Source organism: Dinoponera quadriceps, unplaced genomic scaffold (genome assembly GCF_001313825.1).
Source record: "Dinoponera quadriceps isolate SergipeBrazil2010 unplaced genomic scaffold, ASM131382v1 scaffold628, whole genome shotgun sequence".
NCBI classification, from domain to species: Eukaryota; Metazoa; Arthropoda; class Insecta; order Hymenoptera; family Formicidae; genus Dinoponera; species Dinoponera quadriceps.
In genome coordinates, this window is record NW_014554836.1 from 761,375 (window position 1) to 787,339 (window position 25,965).

The following is a 25,965-nucleotide window of genomic DNA, read 5'->3' on the forward strand; positions in this document are numbered from 1 at the left end:
CTCATGCTGAAGATCCTGAAGTTTACATTCATCCTTTGCGAATGGGAGTAAATGTAAAAAGATTCAAAAACATTGATTTTACTGTTCCACGTGTCGGCAAGAAGATAAAAGAGGCGCCCCAACAATATTTTCTTCGAACAACTACCGATGATTCATTTAAGTTTGTGAAAAAAGACAAAAGTACAATGTAGTTGAAAAACGAGATCGTATTTTGTTATAATGAATATCACATAAAAGCACAAGCATATATATTTTTTATACATAAATATTTATATGAAAATATATATTGATTTCGTTTTAATTATGATAAATTTTGTTAGACTAAATAAGTTTTCAAGTCTCTCAAGATTACGAAATTCGAGATTAATGATAAAAATATTTCTAGATTCATGAAATATTTGCGTTGCTTAGTTTTTTTTTATTATTAATCTATGTTCTAAGCGTCAGCATATAATTACTTACTATAACTTATACAAATTATTTTCAAATTAAATTATGAAGCGATCATTTTTACGATCATTCACGTTTTATATTGTGAAATGATTTATATTGTTATGTAATTTTCATTTAAATATATGTTCTTATTGAATTCATTACAGAACATTAAAAAATAATGGGTCTCGAAATGAGAGCCAAAAATATTCTCAGCAAGAAATATCCTCAATGTTTTATTTGGATATAAATATGTTCTCTAATGAAAACAAAGACATATAGATCATAGAGTTTGTAGACAATAATTAAGAATAGAATAGAAATAAGGATGAATTGAAATTCTCTTAAAAATTATATTTCTTATGTATGTCTGTTCGTTTCTCATATATGCATATAAAAGAATAACATGTAAAATTTAAATATAGAAAATAAGTTGTTATAATTTAGTTGTAATAAATGGTCACTTGAATTATGTCATTTTAAATATCTTTAATTACATTAAATATTTTATAATTTTGTATTTTTTTATATCTGAACTTTTAAGTAATTATTTTAAGATTTTAATTTTTAGAAATGTTAAATTCTACAAATTATCAATGAGATATGATAAAGACAACAGTTACCAGTTTATCTTTATAATTACTTTAATTATTTAATTCAGTCACACATCACCGTAAGTAGCCGGTAATGAAAAATTATAATTAGATATAAACGAGTTGGCACGTATATAAAAATTATAAATTAATGTGTTCTGTAAGGAATATAAAATATTTTACACGTGACTATAGCCCAATTCATTGTGGATGCAAAATAACTTGTGTCAGATGGTAATTTTTTCTTCACGCGATGAAACGTTGCATTGTGTAATAACAGTTACAGAATGTCCATCCAATATTTAAAAATAACGTTGACAAGTTTTTGAGCAAAAGTAACATTCATATAGAATGGTTGTATTTGCCGTTCTCTTGACTTGACAAGTTACTCGTCTTAACTCCATTTCCTTGTAGTCTAGTACATAACGATTAAAACAGGCTTGTGAACATACACAGCAGAATGTAGCATTATCCAGGAATTGCACCAGGTTAGGTGGCATCGTACTATTATCATACGTTATCCTGGATGATAATAAATATCAAAATTATTTCAAATTATATATTAAGTATATCAAACATTACACGTTCATTGAAAATAAAGAATGAAAGCGGACAAACCTGGCTTTTAGTAAGGCTATAGCTGCATATTGAACAAGAGTTACTACTTCATTAACGTGATAATATACAACGAAATGAGAATTTTGAAAATTAAATGGATTGCCTGAAATATCCAAATAATCTAATCGCAGGTGCCTCATGCTTCCTGGTAGACACGACAAATTGTTTCTGGCTGCTTCCAAATATTTTAAATTTCTTAACCTTCCAATGCTTTGTGGTAATTTGGTCAATAAGTTTTGGCAAACTTGTAATTTTACTAGAACATCCAATATTCCAACTTGTACTGGCAATACAGATATCTATAAATAATGATAAGACATAAATTATATAACAGATATTCTTTAGAAGTAATAAAATTCATTAACATGTGCTGCTCTTGTGATATCTCAGTGATTGGCCTAACTTACTTCATTATTTCTGATATCTAACAAGCGTAAGTTCCTTCTAATTTCAACTTGACTAATCCATTTCCACTCAAATGTAGATTTTCCTAACTTATTATGTGGTATAATAAGTTCTTGAAGATGTGGCAAACAGCCAACTTCTTTAGGTAAATGTTGAATCTGATTACTTGACAAGTTTAAAATTTTTAAATATTTCAAATTCAGAATTTGTCGATCAAAAGACCTTCTTCCTAATCCTAATATAGAAAGTTCTTCTATTATTTTTGGGAAACCACGTAACAGTGGATACTCAGATTTCTTCTGAATCACAAGTTTATTAGCTCGTGATAAATCCATGTTTTTCAACTTTAAATTCGAGATAATTGGGAAAGACGATTCGCCAATCTTGCGCAACCTGAGTTTCAATATATGAAGGAAACTTTTTAATTGAATAACTTCATTAATTGAAAAAGTCTCAATAATTAGATCATGTCTAGGTTCTTTCAAACTTATTGTGGCTTTGCCATCATCAATAAACTTTGTGAATATTTTTTCCACGTTGTTGTGAATCTGAAAAAAATGCAAAGGAAGATAATCGTCTCACAAATTTCTTTCTTTCAAAAATGTTCCTACAATATTTTAATATTTTACTTGAAAACATACTACATACAGACATTACTACAAAGTATCAAAAAATATTTGTGAAGCAATTTTATATAAATTTCACAGTGTGTAAATAATAAATCTAGTATTATCAGAAATACTTGCGTTTTACCTTATACTTGATTCCTTCCTTATTTTTCAAATTTTGTAAAAGAAGGTATACTTCGTTTTTATCAGATTGCTTACTGATTGTCAATACAGAACGGTAGGTTCTTTGCTTCGAAAGCAATGTCCTGTCATATATCCTGACAGTACATTTTAATCTCATCATTGTTTACTGTTTTTATTTATATCGCTGCTGATCAAATTCAAATTGATATTATGGAAATGGATGTCGAATCAAAGATAATTTTACGACAAATTTATAGCAAAATTCTAGATTCCCTTGTAAGATTAAAAAAACAGAGATCAGAACAATTACTACAAACTGCATTCGTTAATTATTCTTCTACCAAATCGATGGTTCTTTCGTCGAATTTACATAAAAAAGTATCACAATACGATGTTTTTGAGACGTTTTATCACAGATAGAAAAAAAAGTTGCATCCAGAAGAGAAAGCAACCTTATAACAGTAAAATTTATGAATCTGATTGGTATATGTTCTTGATTGAATCTAAAGCCAGCGGCACATGATACTTGTTTTCGTTCTGGATTGCTTGCTGGATAGAAACACTGTGTTTTTATTGGTATATTGTCATCCATTTTTGAAAATACACCAATCAGAACGCAGCATTCCAACCAGCAAACAATCCAGCACGAAACAAGCATCGTATGCCGCTGGCTTAAGATATAGCTAGTAGTGTGCGAAACGATCTAACTGTTTCAATAAGAGGTTTGTTCTTTTTAGCCGAAGGCAGAAGCCACAGTTTATATTGCGGTGTTCAATCGGGCAATGTGTCGATCTTACGGTATTTAATCGATTTGTGTCTAATCGTAACGTGTCCAATCGAACGTATCCAATTGTAACGTGTCAATCGGTATCCACCCATCTGATACGATTTTTAAATTTGTAAAATTACACAATTGGCGCCGTTGAGTCGTATTATTTAAAAGTACGAATTCCCGTCTGACATATCGTTGAAGCCTGTTCTACAATACGTCGTATGTTGTTGTCGGATGTGAGAACGCAGTCGATGGTCCAATGAGGAGAATTCACTTTCGAAAAATAAATCATCTCATTGGACAACGACATACGACATATTGTAGAACAGGCTTGAATCGCGACAATGAAATCCTCCGGTGTAGCCAAAAAGAACGATCCCCGGGTACATATTTATATATGCTCGTGTCGAACGTACGTAAGAGCCATTACGAGGCGGGAAAAAGGCAAATCGGGCGGGAATGTCACGGCACATTGACGTGCGGGAGAGATTGTACCGTCGTGAGTAATCGCAAATGGACGCACACACTTTTTTGCGGGAGGTGGTGAATCGCCCGGCGTGAACTGTGATCATTGTCGGGCACGTCAATTCCGTTACATCGGGAAGATCACGTCTCGTTATACCTGCTGGTGATCATCGATCATCTGATCGTCAAGCACACACGTACATTCCAACGAGTGACTGTGCCACATTCAATGATATTCTGCTTTGGATCGATCAATCTGCGTGTAAATCCACACAGCGCAACGTTTCATCGGTAAAATCGTTCACCAGGTGAGTACTTCAATTCACAGCATCACTTGCGATTGTCAGTCCATAGACATCATAATATCCAAAATCGAGACATCTTTAAGACATTCTCAAGATGCCTTTGTCTTGCGTTTCTTTTCTCTCGACGCCGAGCGCATCAATGTTACGGCGAAATGAATGAGTTCGCACAGGTGTCCAGGTGTCATGCATGCTTGTGGGGAGTAATTGCAGCTGGCAATATTCTCTATGATCAGACGGATTAAGGGTCTGAGGTCACCTCGAGATCTCACACAACATACCTTCCAAAGAAATTGATAGTTTTACATAATGTTACAAAAACAGCTCATGAAACAAGCATACCTTCTTCTTCTTCTCAATTATGGTTATGGACTACTATAAGGCCTGTCTCCTATGCCAATAGAAGGTTTACAAGGATTGATTGGTTTCCATGACGAAGGTGTCAATGAATAAACAAGCATATCATTGCCAGAAACATCTGAAGTCTGTTCAAAGAACTTTTCGGATCTATACTAGAACAATAAGTTAAAATGAAACCAACAATATTTGTTTTACTCTAACTTATGGTACTATTGTATATAAAAAAAGTTATATAAAATTATATGTGTATATGTAATTTTGGCATATACGTATCTACTGTCTGACTATCTACTGCATATCCTACGCTCTTAAATCATAGGCTTCTTTCATTATATTTCTAATATATTCCGAAACAAAAAAAAGAATAAGTGCTGTCTTGTGACCGGATGTACATCAGCATAGGAAATTCTTCGAAAAAGGACAGACTTCAGATGTTGGATACAGTACCCAGTGATTCATGAGCTGCTTCTGTAACATTTGTGCATATAAAACTATTAAATAATTTCTTTGAATAGTGTTGTGTGCACATGTAATATAGATATAAGGATAATATATATATATAAGTATAGAATAATACATAAATATTTTGTTTATGATTTTAGAACCATGCCACCTATCGTTTCAAGTGGATCAAGCTGTAGCAAAAGGATAACGCGCAGCAGGAAACTTGCTGATGTGGAAGAACATGCTGCAGCATCAAATGGATCGACAAAAACTGACCAAATTCCATCTGTCTTGGACCTATTTGCCAAACATATGTCGAAAAAGAAGAAACTGAACATTGATAAAGATACAATCAATGATACAAAATCACCAGATCCACATGAAGAAAAATACAACAATGTGCCGGATATAGATGTTAAGGTAGGATGTGATAAAGAAAATTGTAATCCGCAAATGAATCAAGATCAAGATCAAGTAGAGGAGCAGCTGGAGAAAAAAATAAAAGTAGAGGACTGCAAGGAAATGGTGCAATCAAAACCTGAAATTAACAAACCAGTGGACACTGTAATCATCAGTCGATGCGAATACTGCAAGCAAAAAATAGATTTAAACTTAAAGTTATATCAGGGACATCCAAATGGTGCGGTAGAAGAGCAAGTAGCTTTAACAAACTCTAAGTTCTGTTTATTTACGGGAGATGAATCTTTTGTACATGAAAGTGATGAGAGACCACAAAATAAATTAACTTATTTTAGGTGAGTCCTTTTTACACATAATTTCACTTCCTAGAAATATGTGACACAAAATTATCTTTCATGGTAGTAAAGCGATTGGATACTTTAAAGCTATACACAGTTAGCATAAGTATACACACACACACACACACACACATTTATGTATATGTACATGTAATTCTGCTTTCAGTGTTTACGATAAGAATGGACATCTGTGTGCTTTTGACACAGGACTCATAGAAAAGAATGTGATGTTATATTTTTCTGGATACATGAAAGCCATTTACGATGAGAATTCATTCCCCGATGGAGGTATACCGACAAAAGATATGGGGCCAATCAATGAGTGGTATGTTTCTGGATTTGACGGCGGAGAATTAGCATTGATAGGTTTTAACACTCCATTCGCGGAATATATTTTAATGGAGCCATCTGAAGCTTACGCGCCGTTTATGACTGCCATCAGAGAGAAGATATACATGAGCAAATTGGTTATAGAATTTTTGTTAGACGAAATTAATCCGAGCTATGAAGACTTATTGAATAAGCTACAGGTGAGTTTTTATCTCGTATTATATCATTTCAAAATATGCCCTCTCAATGTGTTAACGGTGTGATTATTTTCACATTGCTGCAGACATCAGTACCTCCTAAGGATTTGATCAAATTTACCGAAGATTCTCTATTGCGTCACGCGCAGTTCATCTGTGATCAAGTGGTGTCGTTTGATGATTCCGCCGAGATCGATGATACTCTCCTCATCACCACTCCGTGTATGCGATCTCTCGCGAAATACGGTGGTGTGATGTTGGGCAAGAGATCAGTCGTTCGTCGTGCGCCTCTTCGTACGCAGAAGGTTAAACAGCCTGCTTGGACGAAGGCTACTACGACGAAATTAGTCAGCGATATGTTTGAGAATTTTTTTACTGATCAACTTGCTAAACATGATGATGATAAAAAAACAATGGTACGTACTCGTATATCATTAACTGTATTTCGTTATCTCTGTAATTACATTCAAGCTGAAAATCAAGCGCTTTCTTATCAACAGGGTCCCAAAAGACAACGTTGCGGTATTTGCGAGAACTGTCAGCAACCTGACTGCGGAGCTTGTGCATCTTGCAAAGACATGATCAAATTCGGTGGTAGTGGTAGAAGCAAGCAAGCATGTGTCAGACGAAGGTGTCCAAACATGGCAATTCAGGTAAAATTCAGTTAGAATGATAATTTGCTTGTATATCGTGATCTCGCTTATTACTTTATAAAATGTGTCAATGTCAATGTCGTGTAATGTCTATTTTTATCTAAGTGACGCGTTTTGACACTCAGGAAGCAGACGACTCCGATCTAGAGAATGAAGAGGACGATGCTCTAGAAAACGATGAAAATGTGGAAAAGAAGCCGAAGAAGGACTTCAAGGAACTCAAGAAGGATATAGTGTGGATAGGGGAGGATAAAATAGTCGAGGCACAAAAGACATATTACAAATCAGTTATGGTTGGCAATGAAAGAATAGAATTAAACGATTACGTCTTAGTGGAACCAAGAAATCCGGCGATTCCTTTACACATTGCTAAAGTCATGTACATGTGGGAGAATAAGTATGGAGTGAAGCAATTTCACGCCAATTGGTTTCGCAGAGGCACCGATACCATTCTCGGTGAAACCGCGGACCCAATGGAGGTGTTTTTAAGCGATGATTGCGAGGACGTACCATTTAAATCAGTCAGCTCGAAGGCAACCGTAATCCATAAGAAATTGCCTGAGAATTGGTCCGAGTTAGGTGAGGAGAAATTAAGCGAACGAATCTGTCGATTCAAGTTTCTTAACATTTAATTTTTATACTTGGTACAAATAATTATACGAAGTTTTATAATAAAACATTATAAACGCAGGTAATATGGATGTAAACGATGCGATAAAGGATATAGATGGTAAGACATTCTTTTACAAGATGAGATACACCTTTGAAACTGGCCGGTTTGAGGATCCATTGCCGGATCCGGAATGTTTGCGGAAAGAGAACAGTCATCGATTTTGTCCGGCTTGCGCCCATCTGAGTACGTTGGAGCAATACAACAGGCCGAGGGTATGTGAAGCATAATGTTGAAATAAACTAGGACTTGATGATAAATTACAACAGATCCGGGAAGATCGTAGAGATCCGTTTCTCGTCTCTCCAGGTCTGCGAGCGATTAGAAGAGAAAAGCAGCAGGGAGGTAACCTATGGCATGGTGAAGTACAAAGGTGAAGAGTACAGAGTCGGCAGTGCGGTATTTTTACAGCCGAGCGCTTTTAAATTTAAATACATGTGGAAGCACCAAGAGGTTCAATTGCCGAAGAAGCAGAATGTGAATGAGGACTTGTATCCGGAATTCTACAGGAAATCTTCCGATCACCTACGGATCAAGGGTTCGAATTTGTTCACGCCCGAACCTTTCCACATCGGCTATATAAACGCGATATATGCCACCACGAATAACGTACTGGTCTCACCTTCGGACATCTATATCAGGGTGAACAGAATGTACAGGCCGGAGAATACCCATCGTGATTCAACGTTAATGGAGCAAGCGGACATTAACATGGTCTATTGGAGCGATGAAGGTAGGTTGTCATTATTAAAATAGATGGTATATAACATACATACCGCCAGAATCGCTTATTTAAAGCATAAGTTCTACGTTCGCCTACGTCTATCTAAAATAGCGATTGAGCTGTTGGTCTCGTTGCAGTGTTCAACGTGAGATTTACCGAAGTCGCTGGGAAATGTTATCTGATGCATTCTGAGAATCTAAGCGAATCCGTCGAAGATTGGACCGTGCGCGGCCCGTACAGGTTTTACTTCACCGAGGCTTATAATGCCGAGGAGAAAACTTTCGATGAGCCACCCTACAATGTTGTTAATATGGGCAAATCCGGTAAAGGGAAAGGGAAAGGTAAACAGAAAAAGAAGACAGAAGAGACGGAAAGTAAACCGGTTATCGATAAACCAGTAGATTACCCTGCCATAACGAGAAGACTGAGAACACTGGACATTTTTGCTGGTTGTGGAGGTGAATAAAATCATTTCATTTGCAGCATATCCACAAGTGCAAAATGCTATTAAATACTATTGTAATTAAAATTGTCCTTCTCTTCGATAGGGTTATCCGCCGGATTGCATGAGGCTGGAGTAGCTCAGACCTTGTGGGCCATCGAGAAAGACGAACCAGCGGCGTACGCATATCGTTTGAATTATCCCAACGCAACGGTATTCTCGACGGACTGCAACAACTTATTGCAAAGAGTGATGCAGGCAGGTTTCTCTTGTATCTAACAGATATACACGTATAATGTGACATACGATTGCAGCGATATTCTGAAACACTTTTCTCTCTCTTTCTCTCTCTTCAGGGTGAACTTATGGATGAGAGTGGGCAAAGATATCCGCAGAAAGGGGAAGTCGAGCTCCTGTGCGGCGGGCCGCCGTGTCAAGGTTTCAGCGGCATGAATCGCTTTAATTTCCGCCAATATTCATTATTCAAGAATTCCCTTGTCGTTTCGTGCTTGTCCTATCTCGACTATTACAGACCGAAGTTCTTCGTGATGGAGAATGTACGAACTTTCGCAAGTTTCAAAAGGAGCATGGTGTTGAAATTGACCCTCTGTTGTCTCGTCCGAATGGGTTATCAGTGCACATTCGGTGTCCTCCAAGCCGGCAATTACGGCGTGCCACAAACGAGAAGAAGGTTCATTCCGTTCTCTCTCCCTTAACTTTTTCTCGTCCACGAATATATCAGATGTCCTTTTATCAATAGTAATTTACGAACGTTTTAGACTGATAATCCTAGCTGCCGCTCCCGGAGAGAAACTTCCAAATTACCCGGAACCGACACACGTATTTACTAAGAGATGTTGTCGGCTGAGCGTAATAGTGGATAACAGAAAGGTATTCGTTCGCGTATTAATCTGATTGTTAGATTTCTAGTATAAATTATAATACTATATATATATATATATACACACAATGTATAATATTACATATACGCTATTCTTTGGCACGTTGCGTTGCAATCTCAGTACTCAACAAACTGCTCCTGGGTGCAATCCGCGCCGTATAGAACGATTAGCGTGAAGGATGCTATGTCCGATTTGCCGACCATCAAAAACGGCTGGAACCAAGAGGAGATGCCTTACGGTAGTGAACCTCTGTCTCATTTTCAGAGAAAGGTAATGATCTCGAAGAAATCTCGTGGTGCTTCTTCTTTCTCCCAAGAAAAGTGACCGATAATTTTTACCTAATACTTCTTTATACCTCCTTCCTTTATTTCTTTCGTTAGATGAGAGGTACCATGAAACAATACCAGCCGATGCTGAGGGACCACATATGCAAAGAAATGGCACCGCTTGTAGAGGCGCGAATAGCTCATATTCCGACCGCGAGCGGCTCCGATTGGCGTGATTTGCCGAATATTGTTTTGCAATTGAGCGACCTCACCGTCACTAAGAAACTGTAAATCTAAAGTCTCAGTCCGAGTTCTCTTCTTTTGTGATTTAAAGATCGTTCATATATTCCGTTATATATATATATACACACGTTATTGTGTGTATATATATACATCATACATACATGCATATATACGTTGTATATGTGTACACACAAATTGGAGTCGCATTATATCGCGCGAATCTTTTTCCTTCTTTCTAGGGAATACCTATACGATGATAAGAGGGCTGGAAGAAGCTCGACTGGCGCGCTTCGTGGAGTGTGCAGTTGTAGCACCGGACGACCATGTGATTCCACTGACAAACAATTCAACACTTTGATACCGTGGTGCCTGCCACACACTGGAAACCGACACACTCACTGGTCAGGCTTATACGGTAGACTGGAATGGGACGGATTTTTCAGTACAACCATCACGAATCCCGAACCGATGGGCAAACAGGTACGATGCAGCGCCACAGGTAGTGGAGAATACCGTAGCGAAGGAAAGACGAAACAATGCCTCCGACATTGCTTTTCAGGGCCGCGTGTTACACCCAGTGCAAACGCGAGTGGTGGGCGTCAGGGAATGCGCGAGGTCGCAAGGATTCCGGGACTCATTTCGTTTCTACGGCACGATTCTTGACAAGCATCGACAAGTCGGCAACGCGGTGCCGCCGCCACTGGGAGCTGCTATCGGGTATGAGATCAGAAAGTGCATCTGTAACGAGACGCTGGTGCCGTTGCAGGTGAAACCTGAAGCAGCTGCGATGGAAACTGAGACTCCCGTCGAAGAGGGAGAGGTTTGTGAAAATTTGAGGGAGAGCGTACCTGACAACGAAGCGAGCACCAGCTCTGGCAAGCGCGAAACCGCGGCCTCTAGTAGTAGATCTACGTAGATGAGAAGGTGATCGTGTTTATTGGTGGATACCGTGTAACGAGGTTTCCTGTGTTTGTACCTATCTATTATATTATGCATGAAAATCATATATAACGATAGTACTCAGTATTATGTAAGTGGCTCAGACATAAATTTCATATGTATCCGACGCATCGATGAAAAATGTAAGAACTTGTTAATTCCCGGTTAACTTTAACGACCGAAAGTTTTTCATGTAAAAAATGTTAAAATTTATAAATGGTACGTTGTAACTCTAGACGACTATAGGTTATTTTTGTTGAATGTTGTACATTCAAACAAATACATGCGGGCCGATGTGGTAGCTTGCATAAAGGGAGAAAGATGTTTTTGGAAATTATGAGAAAGTTCACAGATCCTTAGAGAGGCATCGTTTTATCACAGGCGACACTTTCCCGTTAGTGATAAGAGATAAGCGGATGTGCACTTGGATAAGTGTACACTCACAGACAAGATGATGGGAATATACTTTTGCTGTAAGTTTCGGGACGCTGGTAAGTTTCTGTGTCCAATGGGAAAACATATCTCTTGAAAATTACTAGAAATCCCATTTTCCTATTGGACACGTTCGCGTTTCGTAACACCGAAGAGAAAGTGTCTCTACTATTTTACTCCTGAGTGTACATTAAATGGTGGAGGGAAAAAGGAAGATTGATAGTTGAGCGGTAGGCATTGTTGTGTGACATATTTTGTAGCATATTGAAATAAATACACCATGAGCTCGTCATCGTTGTCTGATTCTGAATCGGATTATTTTCACAATGTCATATCCGAAACCCTTAAAAGTCTCGAGAATCCTAAAAGTAAGGTCGAGTATGGAACTGCTGGTTTCAGAACCAGGTGAGTACCTGTCAATTTGGCAATCAATACTTGTTGATTTCACTGCACAAAGTGACAGGAACATTGCTTGTTTTCGGCCAAGCCATGAAAGCCGAAAAATGTGCTTTCCTTTTATTTCAGCCAATATACATAATTAATTTCACACATATGCTCCAAATATCTCTTGATCATTTCAGTGCGGATCTTCTGGATCATGTCATGTACAAGATGGGTCTTTTAGCAGTGTTGAGATCAAAGTTAAAGAAAGGTATGAGCATAAAATAATATCAAAATTCCTGGCCTCTCCCTGCAGCTGTTTTTGCTTGATGACGTCAGAAGCCAAGAATTCTTGCATTATACTTTCAAATAAATAGATATACTAACGAAACAACGAATTTGTGATCGATTCAACACATTTGTACTAACACTTCTTTTACTCTAACAATAAATAGTCATAAAATTAACAAAATCATGATTAAAGAGATTAAAGAGGAAGATTCCATGTCGAGTTAATTTTGCAACTATTGATTGTCCGAGTACTCATTTTGCGAGTATATCTTTTTACTTGAACGTATAACGCAAGAATTCCTGGCATATATTTCCTTATCAACCAAGGATGGTTGCAGCGAGGGATCAGGAGCCTTAAAGCCTTTACTTTTTTATCTAACAGCTTCTCGCTGAGACCATGGGTTTTTCTTAAAGAATACGTCTTTCACAGCTGCTATAGGATTGATGATCACTGCCAGTCACAACCCGGAACCTGATAATGGTATTAAACTCGTTGATCCTGCTGGTGAGATGCTGGAAGCCTCTTGGGAGGCAATTGCAACTGATTTGGCTAATGCGGAAAACAGTAGTTTGAAGGAGAAATTGAAGCAAATATGTACAAACGAGAACATTGATTTATCTGCATCAGCTACAGTGGTATTAGGTAGAGACACTCGCCAAACCAGTCCTAAGTTGATGGAACTCGCCAGGAAAGGCGTCGAGGCATTGAACGGTGCTGTTGTAAACCTGGAATTAGTCACAACTCCACAGTTACATTACATCGTGCTATGCACGAACACCAACGGTGTGTACGGCGAGCCTACGTTGCAGGGATACTACTCGAAGCTCGCAACGACGTTCAAGAGCGTGAGAGGCGCTGAAAGAAACAAACAGTATTACACGAAGGTGATACAGCTGGACGCTGCGAACGGTGTCGGCGCTATAGCCGCGAGAGAATTTCAGAAACACTTGGGAGACTCATTGGAAATCGTCATGTTCAATCATGGAAGCGAGCAGTTGAACCACAAAGTATATACATCGTTTCTTGATGAGCTTAAGAAATACTTCGCCCGTCTGATATCTCTAATTTGCCGTCTCTAACCGTTCGATGATGCATTCCTGTTTAGTGTGGCGCGGACTACGTCAAGGTGCAGCAAGCGATGCCTCTGAACTTCCCGTCCGAGTCGTCCGTCAGATGCGTCAGCGTGGACGGAGACGCCGATCGAGTGGTGTACTTTTACCTGGACGAGTCTAAGAAGTTCCATCTGATGGACGGGGACCGAATAGCGACGCTGATAGCGGTCTACGTCAAAGAACTGCTGGAAGACAGTGGCTTGCCTTTACACCTGGGTCTGGTGCAGACCGCGTACTCCAACGGCGCGGTGACCGACTACATCACGCGGGTGTTGGAGTTACCGGTGAAGTGCGTGCCGACCGGCGTAAAGCATCTGCACAAGGAAGCGAAGAACTTCGACATCGGGGTCTACTTCGAGGCGAACGGCCACGGCACCGTGCTCTTCAAGGACAGCGCCAAACGAGCTATCCGCGAGCACGCGGAGAACGCGACGCTCTCGGAGGCGCAGAGAGCGGCCGTTACGAAGCTGAGGGCTGTGATCGACATGATAAACGAGGCGGTCGGCGACGCGTTCAGCAACATACTGTTGGTCGAGACTATACTACACGCTAGAGACTGGGACACCCCTGACTGGGAACGAACTTACAGCGAGTTCCCGAATAGGCAGCTCAAGGTCAAGGTTCTCGACAGGAACGTCGTGACGACGATGGATGCTGAGAGACGGTGCGTGACGCCGGCTGGCCTGCAAGAGGAGATCGACAAGACCGTGTCGAAGTACGAGAAAGGACGATCTTTCATTAGGTATTAATGTTTTCTGATATGAAGCCTCGAGAGGCATCCCTTGTGCGCAAGAGACTCATCCATGACTTCCTTTCCAGGCCGTCCGGGACTGAGGATGTGGTGCGGGTCTATGCGGAATGCGAGGACGCGTCGGAAGTCAACAAATTGGCCGTAGAAGTGGCCGGACTCGTGCACGATTACGCAGGCGGTTGCGGAGAGAGAGCCAGTTTGGATAAGCTTTGATAAGATAAACGTCGCGATTGCGAAACGAACTGAATGTACAGTTTTGGTTTTACGCGTGAATACTGAACGAATGGATTCCTATAGATTTACGTTGTTGATGTTAACATATGCTCAATAATTGGTTACTAACTAAGAGGTGTTGGGGAAAGAAGAAGCGAGTGTGAATTGTTTTTGCACATTTATTAACGTTTCTTGTGATAGTCCAATAAGATACGAGCAGACTAACTGTAATTAGTCGATATAATTACGACTGACTTTGTAACTTGGTAATTTTACATACATACAGAGTGTCTGTCGCTAAGTGTCTCATCCGTCGTGTATTTACAGTTTGGGTCGACGTGAACGAAAAGGTACTCTATCATCTTGCGAATAATTACAAAAATTTTTAAGTTATTAATTAAAGAAACCTCTATGCGTTTTCAATAATTAATAACTCAATATTTTACGTGATTGTTCGAAAAATAATAAAGGATTTTTCTGTTCACATTGACAAGTACAAGTATATACTCTGTATACACGCGTATTTTATACATATATGTAAAACTCACATCTATTTTAATAGTTATACATTTTTCATTTCAATAAAAATCATTTGCAAGAATTTAGCAAATATCGATATCTTTCATTTCTTTTTTGCCGTACCATGCTCTGTTGCCGTTCTCATTTCGCGTCGCATATGGCCAGACGTTAATCACCCCATCCTCTTCCCTTAGTCCGTGCCCACATCTCTGAGAACACGTAAACGAGTTCACACACTGATAGTGAACACTTCTGAGGGGTTTATTAGCAGTTCCCATTTGAGTTCATCTCAATGCCCCATCGGTCTGTCCTCTCATCCCGTTTGTGATCTATCGAAAAAAGTATCTTATTATAGGGAATGTATACCAAACACTCGTGAACTTACGTAACGCAATAATAAAACTAACTTATAGTACTATCGTTCATTTTGGTATGAACGCCAGCTAAAGTCAATGTTCGGAGAAATGATCAATGACTGGTAGCAATCGTATGCTACTCTTACGAATCGGCTTTACGACTTGTAAAAATGATCTCGAACGTAACATGAAAAACGAGCACGCATTTTGCACTGATATATAAATGTTTCGTTAAACGAGAAGGTGCACGGATCAATATAAGTTTTTTTTTTCCAGTAAGACGTAATGCATCGACTAAATGTTTGGAGCGCTGTGCAGGTCGACAACAATGCGAGTAAATTTTTTGCGACGTTTTTTCACCGATATTAACGATTAACGATTACGTTTTGAAGACGCAACATCTTGAAGCGTATGGCGCTTAAGTTTCATCGGAAGAAGAAGAAGAAGAACGAGAACGGAACTTTTTGCCAAGAATTTCTCTTTCTGCGGAAAAACTCGACTGCAGGATTCGCAACTCGCGACGACGGTGTTAGTGAAGAAAAAGAAAAAAAAAAAAGAAAGGGGAAAAGCAATATGCGTCTTGTTCAATTGATCGCATCGCATACGTTCAGCTTGAATTCTAATTCCATCTCGTGAGACATCGATTTAAACGCATTAACTTAACGAAGGATACGATAAGAATTCAGCGCGCGATACGCAAGATTTAGTTCTTTCTTGTACGAGCTCATCTATCTTCGCAGAGCAAAGAGACCAAGAATCTCTTGATCTTTGAGTTATCGTGTCGGAAAATATTTGACGTAACTTAGTACCGCTTAAAACGGATATACAAATTGACATCGGTTTCGAAACGCGCGCAATCTTCAAGTTCACAGAATTGATACGCATGTATACATATGCATGAGAGAGAGATAGATAGAGAGATAGATAGATAGATAGATAGATAAATAGATAGAGATAGAGAGAGAGTTGACCGAGACACGTCAACAAAGAAATCAACTGCTTCATTAAATTCCCGATTAGATTAGACGGAATATTTGGACGAATGATCTAAACGAATCGTCTAGAGGGGTCCGTGTCAATATTGACGGATGTGTGAACGAGCGGAAAGTTACATTAGCTGTGTCTTTTCTCGATCGGAGAACTACTTCGCTACTGAGATACACATGCGGAGCAGAGACGGAATTAGAATCGATGCATTTCTATTCGCAATGTCTCGCAACAGCTAGAGGTCGACGGAAAAGCGGCCGCTTTCGTTTATGTACCACGCGCGCATACGATTCTGTATGTTTTTTTTTCTTTTCTTTCAACGGTACCGCGATTTTTTGTGCTTTTTTTTTTTTCAAATCGACCGGACATATTCTCCATTCGCACTCATGAGAACATCGACATGTATAATTATAAATATATCATGTATATAAATATATATGTATATGTAAAGGCAGTAGACCCGAGAGGGCCCGCTTCTGCTTTTTCTCAACATATAAAGTATTAAGAGGTCGCACGCACGTTGAACATACCTTCAGTTTAAATTCAAAGCACGCCAGCTTTGAGCGCAAAACGCAATTTGTGGCGCATTAATCCATATATTCGCAGGTTGGTTTATTCGCCGTTCGCCGCATCGTACGGGGTAGCGCCGCCACGCGATAGCGAGTAATCGTCGTAATCGCAGGTTTCTTCAATAATCGCAGGTCGACAAGCCACACACCAGAGGGTAACGCGCGGCAACGCGCTCGCCGCACGTTCATAAACCGGCGTTTTCAGTACAGTCAGGCCTAACTAAGTAAACTGCACCAGCTGGAGATTGGGACGTTCTGCATCGCCATCGAACGATTCTCGACGTAATTCTCTTATCGTTTTTCTGTTTTTCTCTAATCATATTTTCGTTACTTTTTCATATATATATATATATATCAAGATCAAGATCACAATGCACAACGTCGTCGAATTAAGAATTCACATTAAGTGGCATGATTGGCGCGCACGCTGATTAGCAACTAATTGCTCTCTTCTGTTCGCTCTCCTATGAATGTGCGCGAATTGATAATTGGATGGGCGACTCTACGTTCTACCTGATGTCGCTGCTAAAGCTCGACCTCTCTTCTACGAAGAAACTGAATTAGCGTTCGCTATGATGTCAAGGTAGAGAACTTTGTACTTTTGATGTTTTTCGTGTAAATAATTGAAATCATCGCATAACGATGAGGGAGGTAAGAAAAAGAGAGAGATGAATGCAAACGTTTTTGAAGCAAAGTGGCGAACACTTTTGGCTCGTGTGTCGCGTTAGAGCAAGATAATACCGATGGATGGAGCAACGTTTTTTTTTCCTTCTGTAATTTGTAATTACACTTTTGCGGAGTTGATGAATAGTTAAACTCTATTGATATTGTACTACACACGTACCAAGTGACTGGAAAAAGACGAAATGAATTACATCATATTATCAGAAACCTTGCAAAGATTAGGACACACGCTTGTGCTTTATTTGCTCTGAATAAAGATACATCGACAACTGCCGTTATGTACGTTTCTCTGTTGCTTTATTAATGAACATTTAAAACATTTCTCTTATGCGAAAAGTTCTTATACGTAAAAAAAAAAAAAATGGGATTACACAGCGTTCTTGTAATAGTCTAAGTCCAAGTGGAATTAACGCTAACAGAGTAGAACAAAATCTTCTATCTTACAGAGCATGGGCTTTAAGAGAATTACGAATTATAATTAAAAAGAATATACCCACACACCCACCGTTGGAGAGAAATCAGAACGTTAGGATTTTTACTTAGTCATAGAGAAGGAGAAATAAAAAAGAAAGAATAAACAAAAAAAAAAACGGAAACTTATGAACGTAAGTTGCACGAAAAAGTAACTGTAATAATGCCGAAAAAATTGCTGCTTCTCTGCATACACACACACGATGGGCTGATACAATGAATTTATATCGTTGATTACAATTTATATGTATAAATTTTTGTAAACCCATAGAGCGTATCTCTCGATACAGACCTAGTGACTGAATCGACGATTCATTATTTATATTATTCCCACTGATATCTCGTATTTTTTTTTCTCTTACCATATCTCTTACGAAATACGATTAAACAATATATATATATATGTATGTATATATGTATATATATATATATATATATATATATATATGTGTGTCATATATGTATATGTATTCTCATTATTATTATTAATACGGACTCTATATGTCGGACGCAGAGGGCAGTTCCTAGGTGTAATCGAATCCGTAAGCGAAATGACAGCACTAAAAAGTCTTTTTTTTTTCTTTCATTTTGTGTGTTTGTTTTTTTTTTTTAAATGGTTCCCTTTCGCATGCGCTAGCGTTCGCTTTTAGTACAAGCTTTTAGTACCTCGGTGGCATCGCGTCTGCCGGACCTGGGAAGCTAAAAGGTCAGAAAAATGAAAAATCGCAGAATTAATTCGTGTGATCGCCTTGCTGTGAATGCAAGGGGACATAGGGAAAGTATAAGATGTAACACTGGCATGCGCGATCGGCGGGACGCGTCCGGATGCGAGAACTCGTAATTCCGATGACGGACGGACGGTGGTTATGCCGAATATATACGGTGGAGAGAATCTTGGAGATATTTCTTTTCGTCTCGATTTTTTTCTCACGTCGCAACGCAAATATAACGCCACACTTGCCGAAATATACAGCTACCAGACCTGGGTAAGACTTGAAATCGATTCGTTCGGCACGCCGTGAAATTTTCTCCCTTTGATCTCGGCTATCCGGAGCACAATTTAACTGACCCTCGTTACTCGCAGATATTATATACTTAACGTACATTATCAATACGTCAACATATTTTATATTTTTTTTAAAGAATACGGCGTTATCATATGAGAGACTGAATCGCTTTTGGACATAAAACGACACGAATACAAATAGTCAGGAGGGATCTCAGTTAATCGTCGACGAAGAGAAAAGCTCGCACCCAGTTCTGGTCAACTGTCACATGTGTACAGCTGGTCGATATGCCGCAATCGGTCGGTCGGTCGGTCGTCTCTCGGGCACTGGTCGCAAGTGCGTTTGGAAAATGATTCGATCTCCGTGGCGAGCGGAGGAGTTTCGAGTCATGACGTCGTACTTTTAACGGAAGTTCGATCGTCGTTTGTATGTCGTGGGCGCAGCAACCGCAACGCAACGCACTTTCTCTTCTCTCTTCCTCTCGAAACGGACTGAATTCGGAAGGATTTTCCGGTCTCGGATTTTGTAGGAGGAAAGAGAGAAAATGCGAAGGCGAATGTGCGTTCGTAGTCACAATTTTAAATTTTAAAGTGCGCAACGGCGCAGAAGTCGCGACGGTGATAACGAGATTAAGATGTATAAGAGTGTGTGTGTATGTGTGAGGTCGATGGCTCGTGGGAGAATTCCGTTCTCCGAGACATGTTTTTACGTACGGACGCGCAGAAAATTCTCGCGGAACACGTCGCGTGAGACACTGCACGCAGAAATCTCGGTCATCGGCCGGAGATATCTTCGTATTTACAGGGGGAACTTCCGCCTTTTCGAGCGCATCGCCATCGCGTGATTCGTCGGTGGGAGGATAATCGCATAGCGCATCTCGGACGGACGCTGAGGTCGAGGACTTTCATTGCGGAGTACGTAAAAGAAGAGAGGTGACGCATCGCAGCAATACTGATACGTGGCGGTAAGTTTCCGAACTGATAAAATCGATTACATGTTGCATGCATGTGTGAGAAATTAGCCCGGTTGATTTGCAAGAGAAATTCGGAATTTTAATCGGACGAATCGACACTCTCGAGTGTCTTCTCTTTCTTAGAATAATTTCACTCGCGCTTACTTCGTTTTACAACAATTTCCCAATACAATTTACATGCCTCGAACTTTAATCAATGTATCATCGTGATTATTTGAAATGAGTAGACAATGACTTGTCGAATATGCAGATTGAATATTGAGTGAGTTTGCAAAATTCCCTATGTATATAATTGTACAAGTATATATAAAATCATGATAAAGGAATGTCCGAGATATGGATTATTGGATCAGTAGGATTTTGTCAGCCACGGTGATTTTCAACCTCTGTTCTCTTTTACACTCATGAGATAGAGACGTCGACTTCCTATTGCACGTGCACCGGAGAATACTCGGACTTGTTTACACAAAATCCGCGCGGTACGCCTCGTGACGTATGGCCGAGTGTCGCGCAAAGTGTCACACCTTATACTTTTACAGAAATATTTAACCTGTATCGATCCGCATAGAAACTTGGAGTGTACACAATAATCGGGATAAGAACGAGAAAGGCGTAAATAGCGCAAGAAGAGAGAGTAGAGAGACGCCAGATTGATAAGCGTATACGCACAGAGGTTCCCTTCGCTCTTCAACGTCAACGTGTGTGTATGTGTATGTGATAAATATGTTACTTTTTTTTTTCCCTCGTAATCGCAGTCTCGTGAGAAGAACGTATCAGATATGTTAATAAAGTACGACTTACCGTCCGCCGCCACGTGGAGGACCATATGCATCTGGTCTGTCATATCCCTCGGCATAACTGCAACACGATTGGGCCACGTTTGAGAGACGCGTTAACACGAAAATGCTCTTCGTTCTCTTTCAGGGTGACTTCTACTGAACTCTGATTAATCTAATTGACGATTTAAAATCGCTCACTCAAATATTATCTGCTTTCTATCTTGCTAACACAGATAGAAACTATGAACTTTTCGACTATTGTCGAGCGAAAAGTTACAGAACTAAAAACTGGTGTTGGCGATTCTTGTTATATATAATTTATCGATTAGTTAATCCAAGTTTGGTGAGAGTCAATCTTTTGATAGGTTCGCCAACTCACCCGCCAGCTACCGGTGGGTAGCCACCACTAGGGACGGCACTGCCAGGTCTTCTATTAAACATGTCTGCTTGTGGTCCTGGACCAGTACTGTAACTGGGTGCCCCAGTGCTATAGCTGGGTCCAGTACTCATTGGCCTGTTAAATGAAGACATATCATTACCGGCAAGACTGTTCTTCCTTTCGCAGGCCATTGTAGCTCCCTCACTCCCCCTCCCTCCCCATAAGCTCACCCGGATAAATCCCACTCTGTTAAACTTATTTTCACTCTATCCTGGTTGAGACACTTAGAATATACTATCTACTACGCCGCTATATAACGCTCAATCTCGTTCGATATGCTCTTCGCTTTAACGCGTGAAAAAAGCCCCTCAGATTAGAATAAAAATAAAGTCTAACGACAGTTCCAATAAATTTGTAAAGCTCGAGGAGCTCTACGAATTCTCTAAACCTAAGCCGAAGCGAGTTGAACTACGTCGGATTAATTAACGCGTTCACGGTCGGAACTTAAACTTAGGTTCTTAAAAGTAGATAAGGTTTGACTGTTTATACTGAAAATTACGATTCGAATTTATTGGAATGTTTCAATTGAACGACAGATGGTAATTTTCAACGTCGACATTCAAACCTTATGTGTAGAAATTAAGTTTCAATTTAAATAAAGAAAAAGTTTTCCTCACGTGTAATAATGCTGTTGTAATGTAAAAAAACGGTAAAGTAAAACACATGCAGTGTAATGTAGATAATTTCAACAATCGCCGCTTCCGTGATAAGTACTTCAGCGACTTTTCATATTAATCGTAATTTCATTGAATTTCTGAGGTGTATATTTAATTTTTGTATCATTTATATAAATAAAGTGGGGTGCTAATGCATGCGAAATCGTTATTTTCTTGCGTAACAATAAATAATCTACATTTCACTGCACTTATTTCAGTGATTAGTAATATCTTAATTAAATCTAAAAATTATCACAAAATCGACTTTATATAAATTTGGAATAATATGTAATTTGTGGAACTTTATGTAATTTATTAATATGTGAAAAGTACAAAGACTATACAACAAAATTATCATCATATGCATATCATTCAATTCAAAATTGAAAATAAATTGTATAATCAAAAAGCAAACAATACCGAGTTGTTTCAAGCCAATGTGAGTCTGTATAATTCAATTATTTATAAAACAAATGAGAAAATACTTTCCTCACCGTTCGGATGCATTTCCCACTTTGGCTTGAGACAATCCGGACTGGGATTCAAAATTCAAGAAACTTCAAATCTTTAGCTACTTTGGAAAAGAAGAATTGTTCAGAATAAAAGAAAAAGAAATATGGCAGCTACGTTACCAGTGGCTTTCATCATATCCCACATCAGTGTACCCAGTTCCATACCCAGTAGTGGCTACCGCACCACCACCGTTTCTCATCGGTCCAGTCGCACTTCGGTCATAATCATTCCGAGCTGTGTAATCAACTGTGCGACTGGCACCAAAATTATCAGTACGTCCGTAATCTACCGGACCGGGTGCACCCCGATTGAAATCTCCAGCCATGCCACCACCAACTACTGCAAAACAAAAGAAAAACCGATAGGTCAAATATTCCGAGTTCAAACCGCTATTGCGCGTTCATTTCACTTGGAAAGTGTGTGTGTCCCTGACCTCTTATGCGTCTAATAGAAATCGTATCGCGCTGAGGTGCAAGAAAACGAACAGCAGATATTTATCGATCGATAAAAATTACCGCACTGTTTCCAAGTTTTGTTCCCAACTCCACTTACGCCCGTTTCTCATAATCATGAAGTTGAAATCTAATCGACGATTAACTTAACGGAATTTGCTCAGTTCAACTAATTGGCCAATTGGCGATTGGTCAATTCCGTTGGTTTAATCGCCGATTAAGATCTAAACCATGACGGTAGAAATTTGAAGACAAATAAGACGATACGTTTAAGATTACGTGCTAGTTTACATGTATATGACATTTTCGCACGGTGATAATTGAACAACAAAACATATTTCCGTTTGCGTGCAGTTTCTCGCCTTTATCCCATGCAGCTTCCAAGTGACACGGTGTCGCGGTCAGGTCCACATACTTTTCGAGTTGCACGAACGCACTCACCATCGCAATTACCATAGTCTGTTCTAGCGCCAAAGTCTGCGCGACCATAGTCAGCTGTACGTCCGTAGTCCGCCGCACCAGTCGGCCCATATCCTCCCACAGCGCCGGTTGCTGGTCCGTATCCACCTCCCATCCCGGGTGCTGTTGAGGTGTAACCCATCGCCGCGCCACCCACGTTCTGGCCGTATGCCCCACGGTCGGCGTAGCCGGTGCTGAAGTCCGCCCCACGGCCGCTAAAGTCGCCAGCTCCACGGTTGTAATCAGTGTACCCGGTTGCGACGCCACCTGCAGCAGATCCATCGTAACCAACGAGTTGGATCGGAAGAACTGCAAAGTACGTCGAAGATGTCGAATTGATTTTTGAGCACACATTCCAAGTTATGTCATTTCATTCCAACATACTATTTTCTCAATGTGCGCGCCCTGTAACGAAATGTTCGCGACGTCTGTCGTGAGAGAGTCACGAATCCATTTAACAAGTATCGAGCTCCATTTCCTTTTTTTTTTTTATACAACACTTATTGATATTGAGGGAGAGGAGAACGACAACGAAAGAAACATCAAATATGAAAAAAAAAAAAATTACAAAAAGAAAGAGGGCAACATGTACCTGATCAAATGATATGTACAGGGTATACAAAACTTGAGAAAACAAATGAGAAAATAGTCTTGTCGGAATATACAATATTAAGTAGAGAGAGATGGGTACCTCTTCTATCATTGTATGGTCCAGGACGAGCGTCTCTACCACCGTCTCGTCCCCCCCTACCACCTCTCATTGGTCCACCTCTTCTGTCTCCGTCTCGGCGTCCTCCTCCACCTCCGCGTGACTTGCCGGTTGACTGTTCCACGTTGATCGTCGCACCTTTGAAGTTGGAGTTGTGTAACGCTTTAATCGCCGCCGCTGCATCCTCCTCCCGTGCCATATGGACGAAACCGTATCGATTCATGACATCGCACTCCGTCACCTCGCCGAAACGCAAGAACAATTGTCGCAACTCGTCGTTGCGACAATTTTCTGGCAACCGACCCACGAATATCTTTGTCTTTCTCTGTAAGATATATGTAGGCTTCATGATTGTTATCAGGTCGACTCACTAAGTGTGAGGAAGTTTCGAAGGATTCTCAATAAAACTATGATCTTTAAGATAAAGACTTGTATCTCAGGAATTGATCATACGTCCATCATAGAAAGTATGGTGTCTGTTTGAGATTTGTTGTTGCTCAGATATTGTTAAAGTATCTTACAATAATGCATGAAACTTTGATAAGGAGAATATGCTGAGCCATGTGCCATATTCATGTAACCAGGGTGAACTGATACATTACAAAGTGAAACGTGTACAAGACACCGCAAGATCTTGTACACATATAAAATTAGCAAAGAATAATCAAATGATCTTACCGGCTGGTTGGTCGAAACCATCTGCTGAAACATATACGATATATTAGTAAGCAGCCAACATTACACAGATACAGAATAATTTCTTTACCTAATTATATTTTTCACCAAATAATTCTTTCATACAAGCAATCACGCAAATTTTGCAAATTACGAAAGAATTATTATGTAGGATTATTATGTAGGTACTTCTAGTTATTTATTTGCGCGTGTTTGAATCGTTAATTAAATTGTGCAATTATAATGTAAATGAGAGGACGATTTACAGAATATTCATCTATTTATTTCATCTTATTCCACAAGTTTAATCAATGATTCCTCCCGAATCATTCGGTGGCAGGTAAGGAAAATGCGGCGTGTCGTGACGCGCGTAGGAACACAAAGGAATCCGCCTGCAAAGCGTGACTAGTCACTCCCTCTCCTCTCCATGACCCATGACATTCGACGACGATCGCCATGTCAACCTTTGGCGCGCTTGACTTATGCCGATCGTCGTAGCGAAGGCCATATTTCTTACACACGGCTGCGACATCTTGAAAAGATATCGAAGCCAAGGAAGGAAGGAAGGAGTTCGGGAGCCTCAGAATGCCGAGTGCGTGAAGAACGCTGGGCGAAGAGAGGGAGGAGGGAAAAGGGAGGACGCGTAGGAAATGGCGTCTCAAAGTCGAGCCCACTTTGAGAGTTCCAGCACGACGAAATATGCATGGAGCGAACTGCTCAGAAACTGATACTGTCGACCGACAACGCATATCGCGGAAAAATCTCGCTGATTTCGATCGCCCGGGTCGCCGGGAAGTTAAACGTGGAATTTATTGATCCCCCCCTCGACACGGGCTTCTGAGCCGAATGCGGGAGACGACGCGTTGCGAACGTGGCGATCTTATTCCGCGAGAAAGGCGAAAGGAAGGATAGGGAGAAAGGCGAGGGGGTGAAGAATGAAGGAAATTTACAAAAATTGTACATTACCGTTCCAGCCGCCGACGTCTCCGAGGTAGCGTGGTAACCGACGGACGTGTCCATCGATAATGCAGAAAAAAGATAGAAAGGAACTGAAATTGACAAACGAATCAATGTGCAGAGACTTCTCTCGTAGATGCGAGCCCCGTCGCGCTCTTTAACGCTCGCCGAATCGCAATAACGACGCTCTCGACTTACGTTAAAAAAAATGGCTCGTGTGCACGAGTCAAGACGCTGCTGCTGCTCTTTCCCCTTCGCCAAGCGGAAACTGCGCTACCAACCATCAGGCGTGACTCCTTCCCCGCGCATTTT

At 39.9% G+C, this 25,965-nt stretch overlaps 5 protein-coding genes across 9 annotated transcripts in view; 3 read left to right on the forward strand and 2 right to left on the reverse strand.

Moving 5' to 3' along the window:
* LOC106742231 overlaps positions 1–901 on the forward strand; it is a 2,216-nt gene extending 1,315 nt beyond the window's left edge. The window contains exon 3 of the mRNA XM_014614976.1: positions 1–901. Coding sequence (XP_014470462.1) covers positions 1–191 — 191 coding nt within the window. The 3' untranslated portion in view covers positions 192–901.
* Positions 902–974: 73 nt separating this feature from the next.
* LOC106742240 (leucine-rich repeat protein 1) lies at positions 975–3,431 on the reverse strand. The gene is made up of 4 exons (XM_014614984.1): positions 2,802–3,431; positions 2,051–2,596; positions 1,644–1,942; positions 975–1,547 (listed from the first exon to the last, which is right to left on the reverse strand). Exons 1-4 carry the CDS (start codon positions 2,958–2,960, stop codon positions 1,328–1,330), a joined length of 1,224 nt encoding a protein of 407 aa, XP_014470470.1. The 5' UTR covers positions 2,961–3,431; the 3' UTR covers positions 975–1,327.
* Positions 3,432–3,966: 535 nt separating this feature from the next.
* LOC106742251 (DNA (cytosine-5)-methyltransferase PliMCI-like) lies at positions 3,967–11,583 on the forward strand. Its single transcript, XM_014615002.1, has 16 exons — positions 3,967–4,345; positions 5,302–5,898; positions 6,068–6,431; positions 6,515–6,844; positions 6,929–7,081; positions 7,207–7,660; positions 7,773–7,966; positions 8,061–8,484; positions 8,613–8,933; positions 9,024–9,175; positions 9,274–9,608; positions 9,697–9,808; positions 9,940–10,089; positions 10,200–10,372; positions 10,568–10,808; positions 10,888–11,583. The coding sequence occupies exons 2-16, from the start codon at positions 5,306–5,308 to the stop codon at positions 11,242–11,244; spliced, it is 4,353 nt and encodes a 1,450-aa protein (XP_014470488.1). The 5' UTR covers positions 3,967–4,345; positions 5,302–5,305; the 3' UTR covers positions 11,245–11,583.
* A 396-nt stretch (positions 11,584–11,979) lies between these two features.
* Positions 11,980–14,523, forward strand: LOC106742252 (phosphoacetylglucosamine mutase). Its single transcript, XM_014615003.1, has 5 exons — positions 11,980–12,104; positions 12,281–12,351; positions 12,802–13,379; positions 13,478–14,226; positions 14,304–14,523. Exons 1-5 carry the CDS (start codon positions 11,980–11,982, stop codon positions 14,446–14,448), a joined length of 1,668 nt encoding a protein of 555 aa, XP_014470489.1. The 3' UTR covers positions 14,449–14,523.
* Positions 14,524–14,613: 90 nt separating this feature from the next.
* Positions 14,614–25,962, reverse strand: LOC106742254 (RNA-binding protein 4.1-like). Of its 5 annotated transcripts, none has more exons than XM_014615007.1 (9): positions 25,852–25,962; positions 25,663–25,745; positions 24,700–24,720; positions 24,004–24,346; positions 23,295–23,621; positions 22,521–22,740; positions 21,173–21,307; positions 20,816–20,872; positions 14,614–15,296 (listed from the first exon to the last, which is right to left on the reverse strand). In XM_014615007.1, exons 2-9 carry the CDS (start codon positions 25,714–25,716, stop codon positions 15,281–15,283), a joined length of 1,173 nt encoding a protein of 390 aa, XP_014470493.1. In that variant the 5' UTR covers positions 25,717–25,745; positions 25,852–25,962; the 3' UTR covers positions 14,614–15,280. The 5 variants fall into 5 exon arrangements, with proteins under 5 accessions (XP_014470493.1, XP_014470495.1, XP_014470494.1 ...); XM_014615009.1 differs by lacking the exon at positions 14,614–15,296 and adding an exon at positions 17,218–18,733 and having other exon boundaries at positions 23,295–23,579; positions 24,064–24,346; XM_014615008.1 differs by lacking the exon at positions 14,614–15,296 and adding an exon at positions 17,218–18,733 and having other exon boundaries at positions 23,295–23,579.
* Between the last annotated feature and the right edge of the window lie 3 nt (positions 25,963–25,965).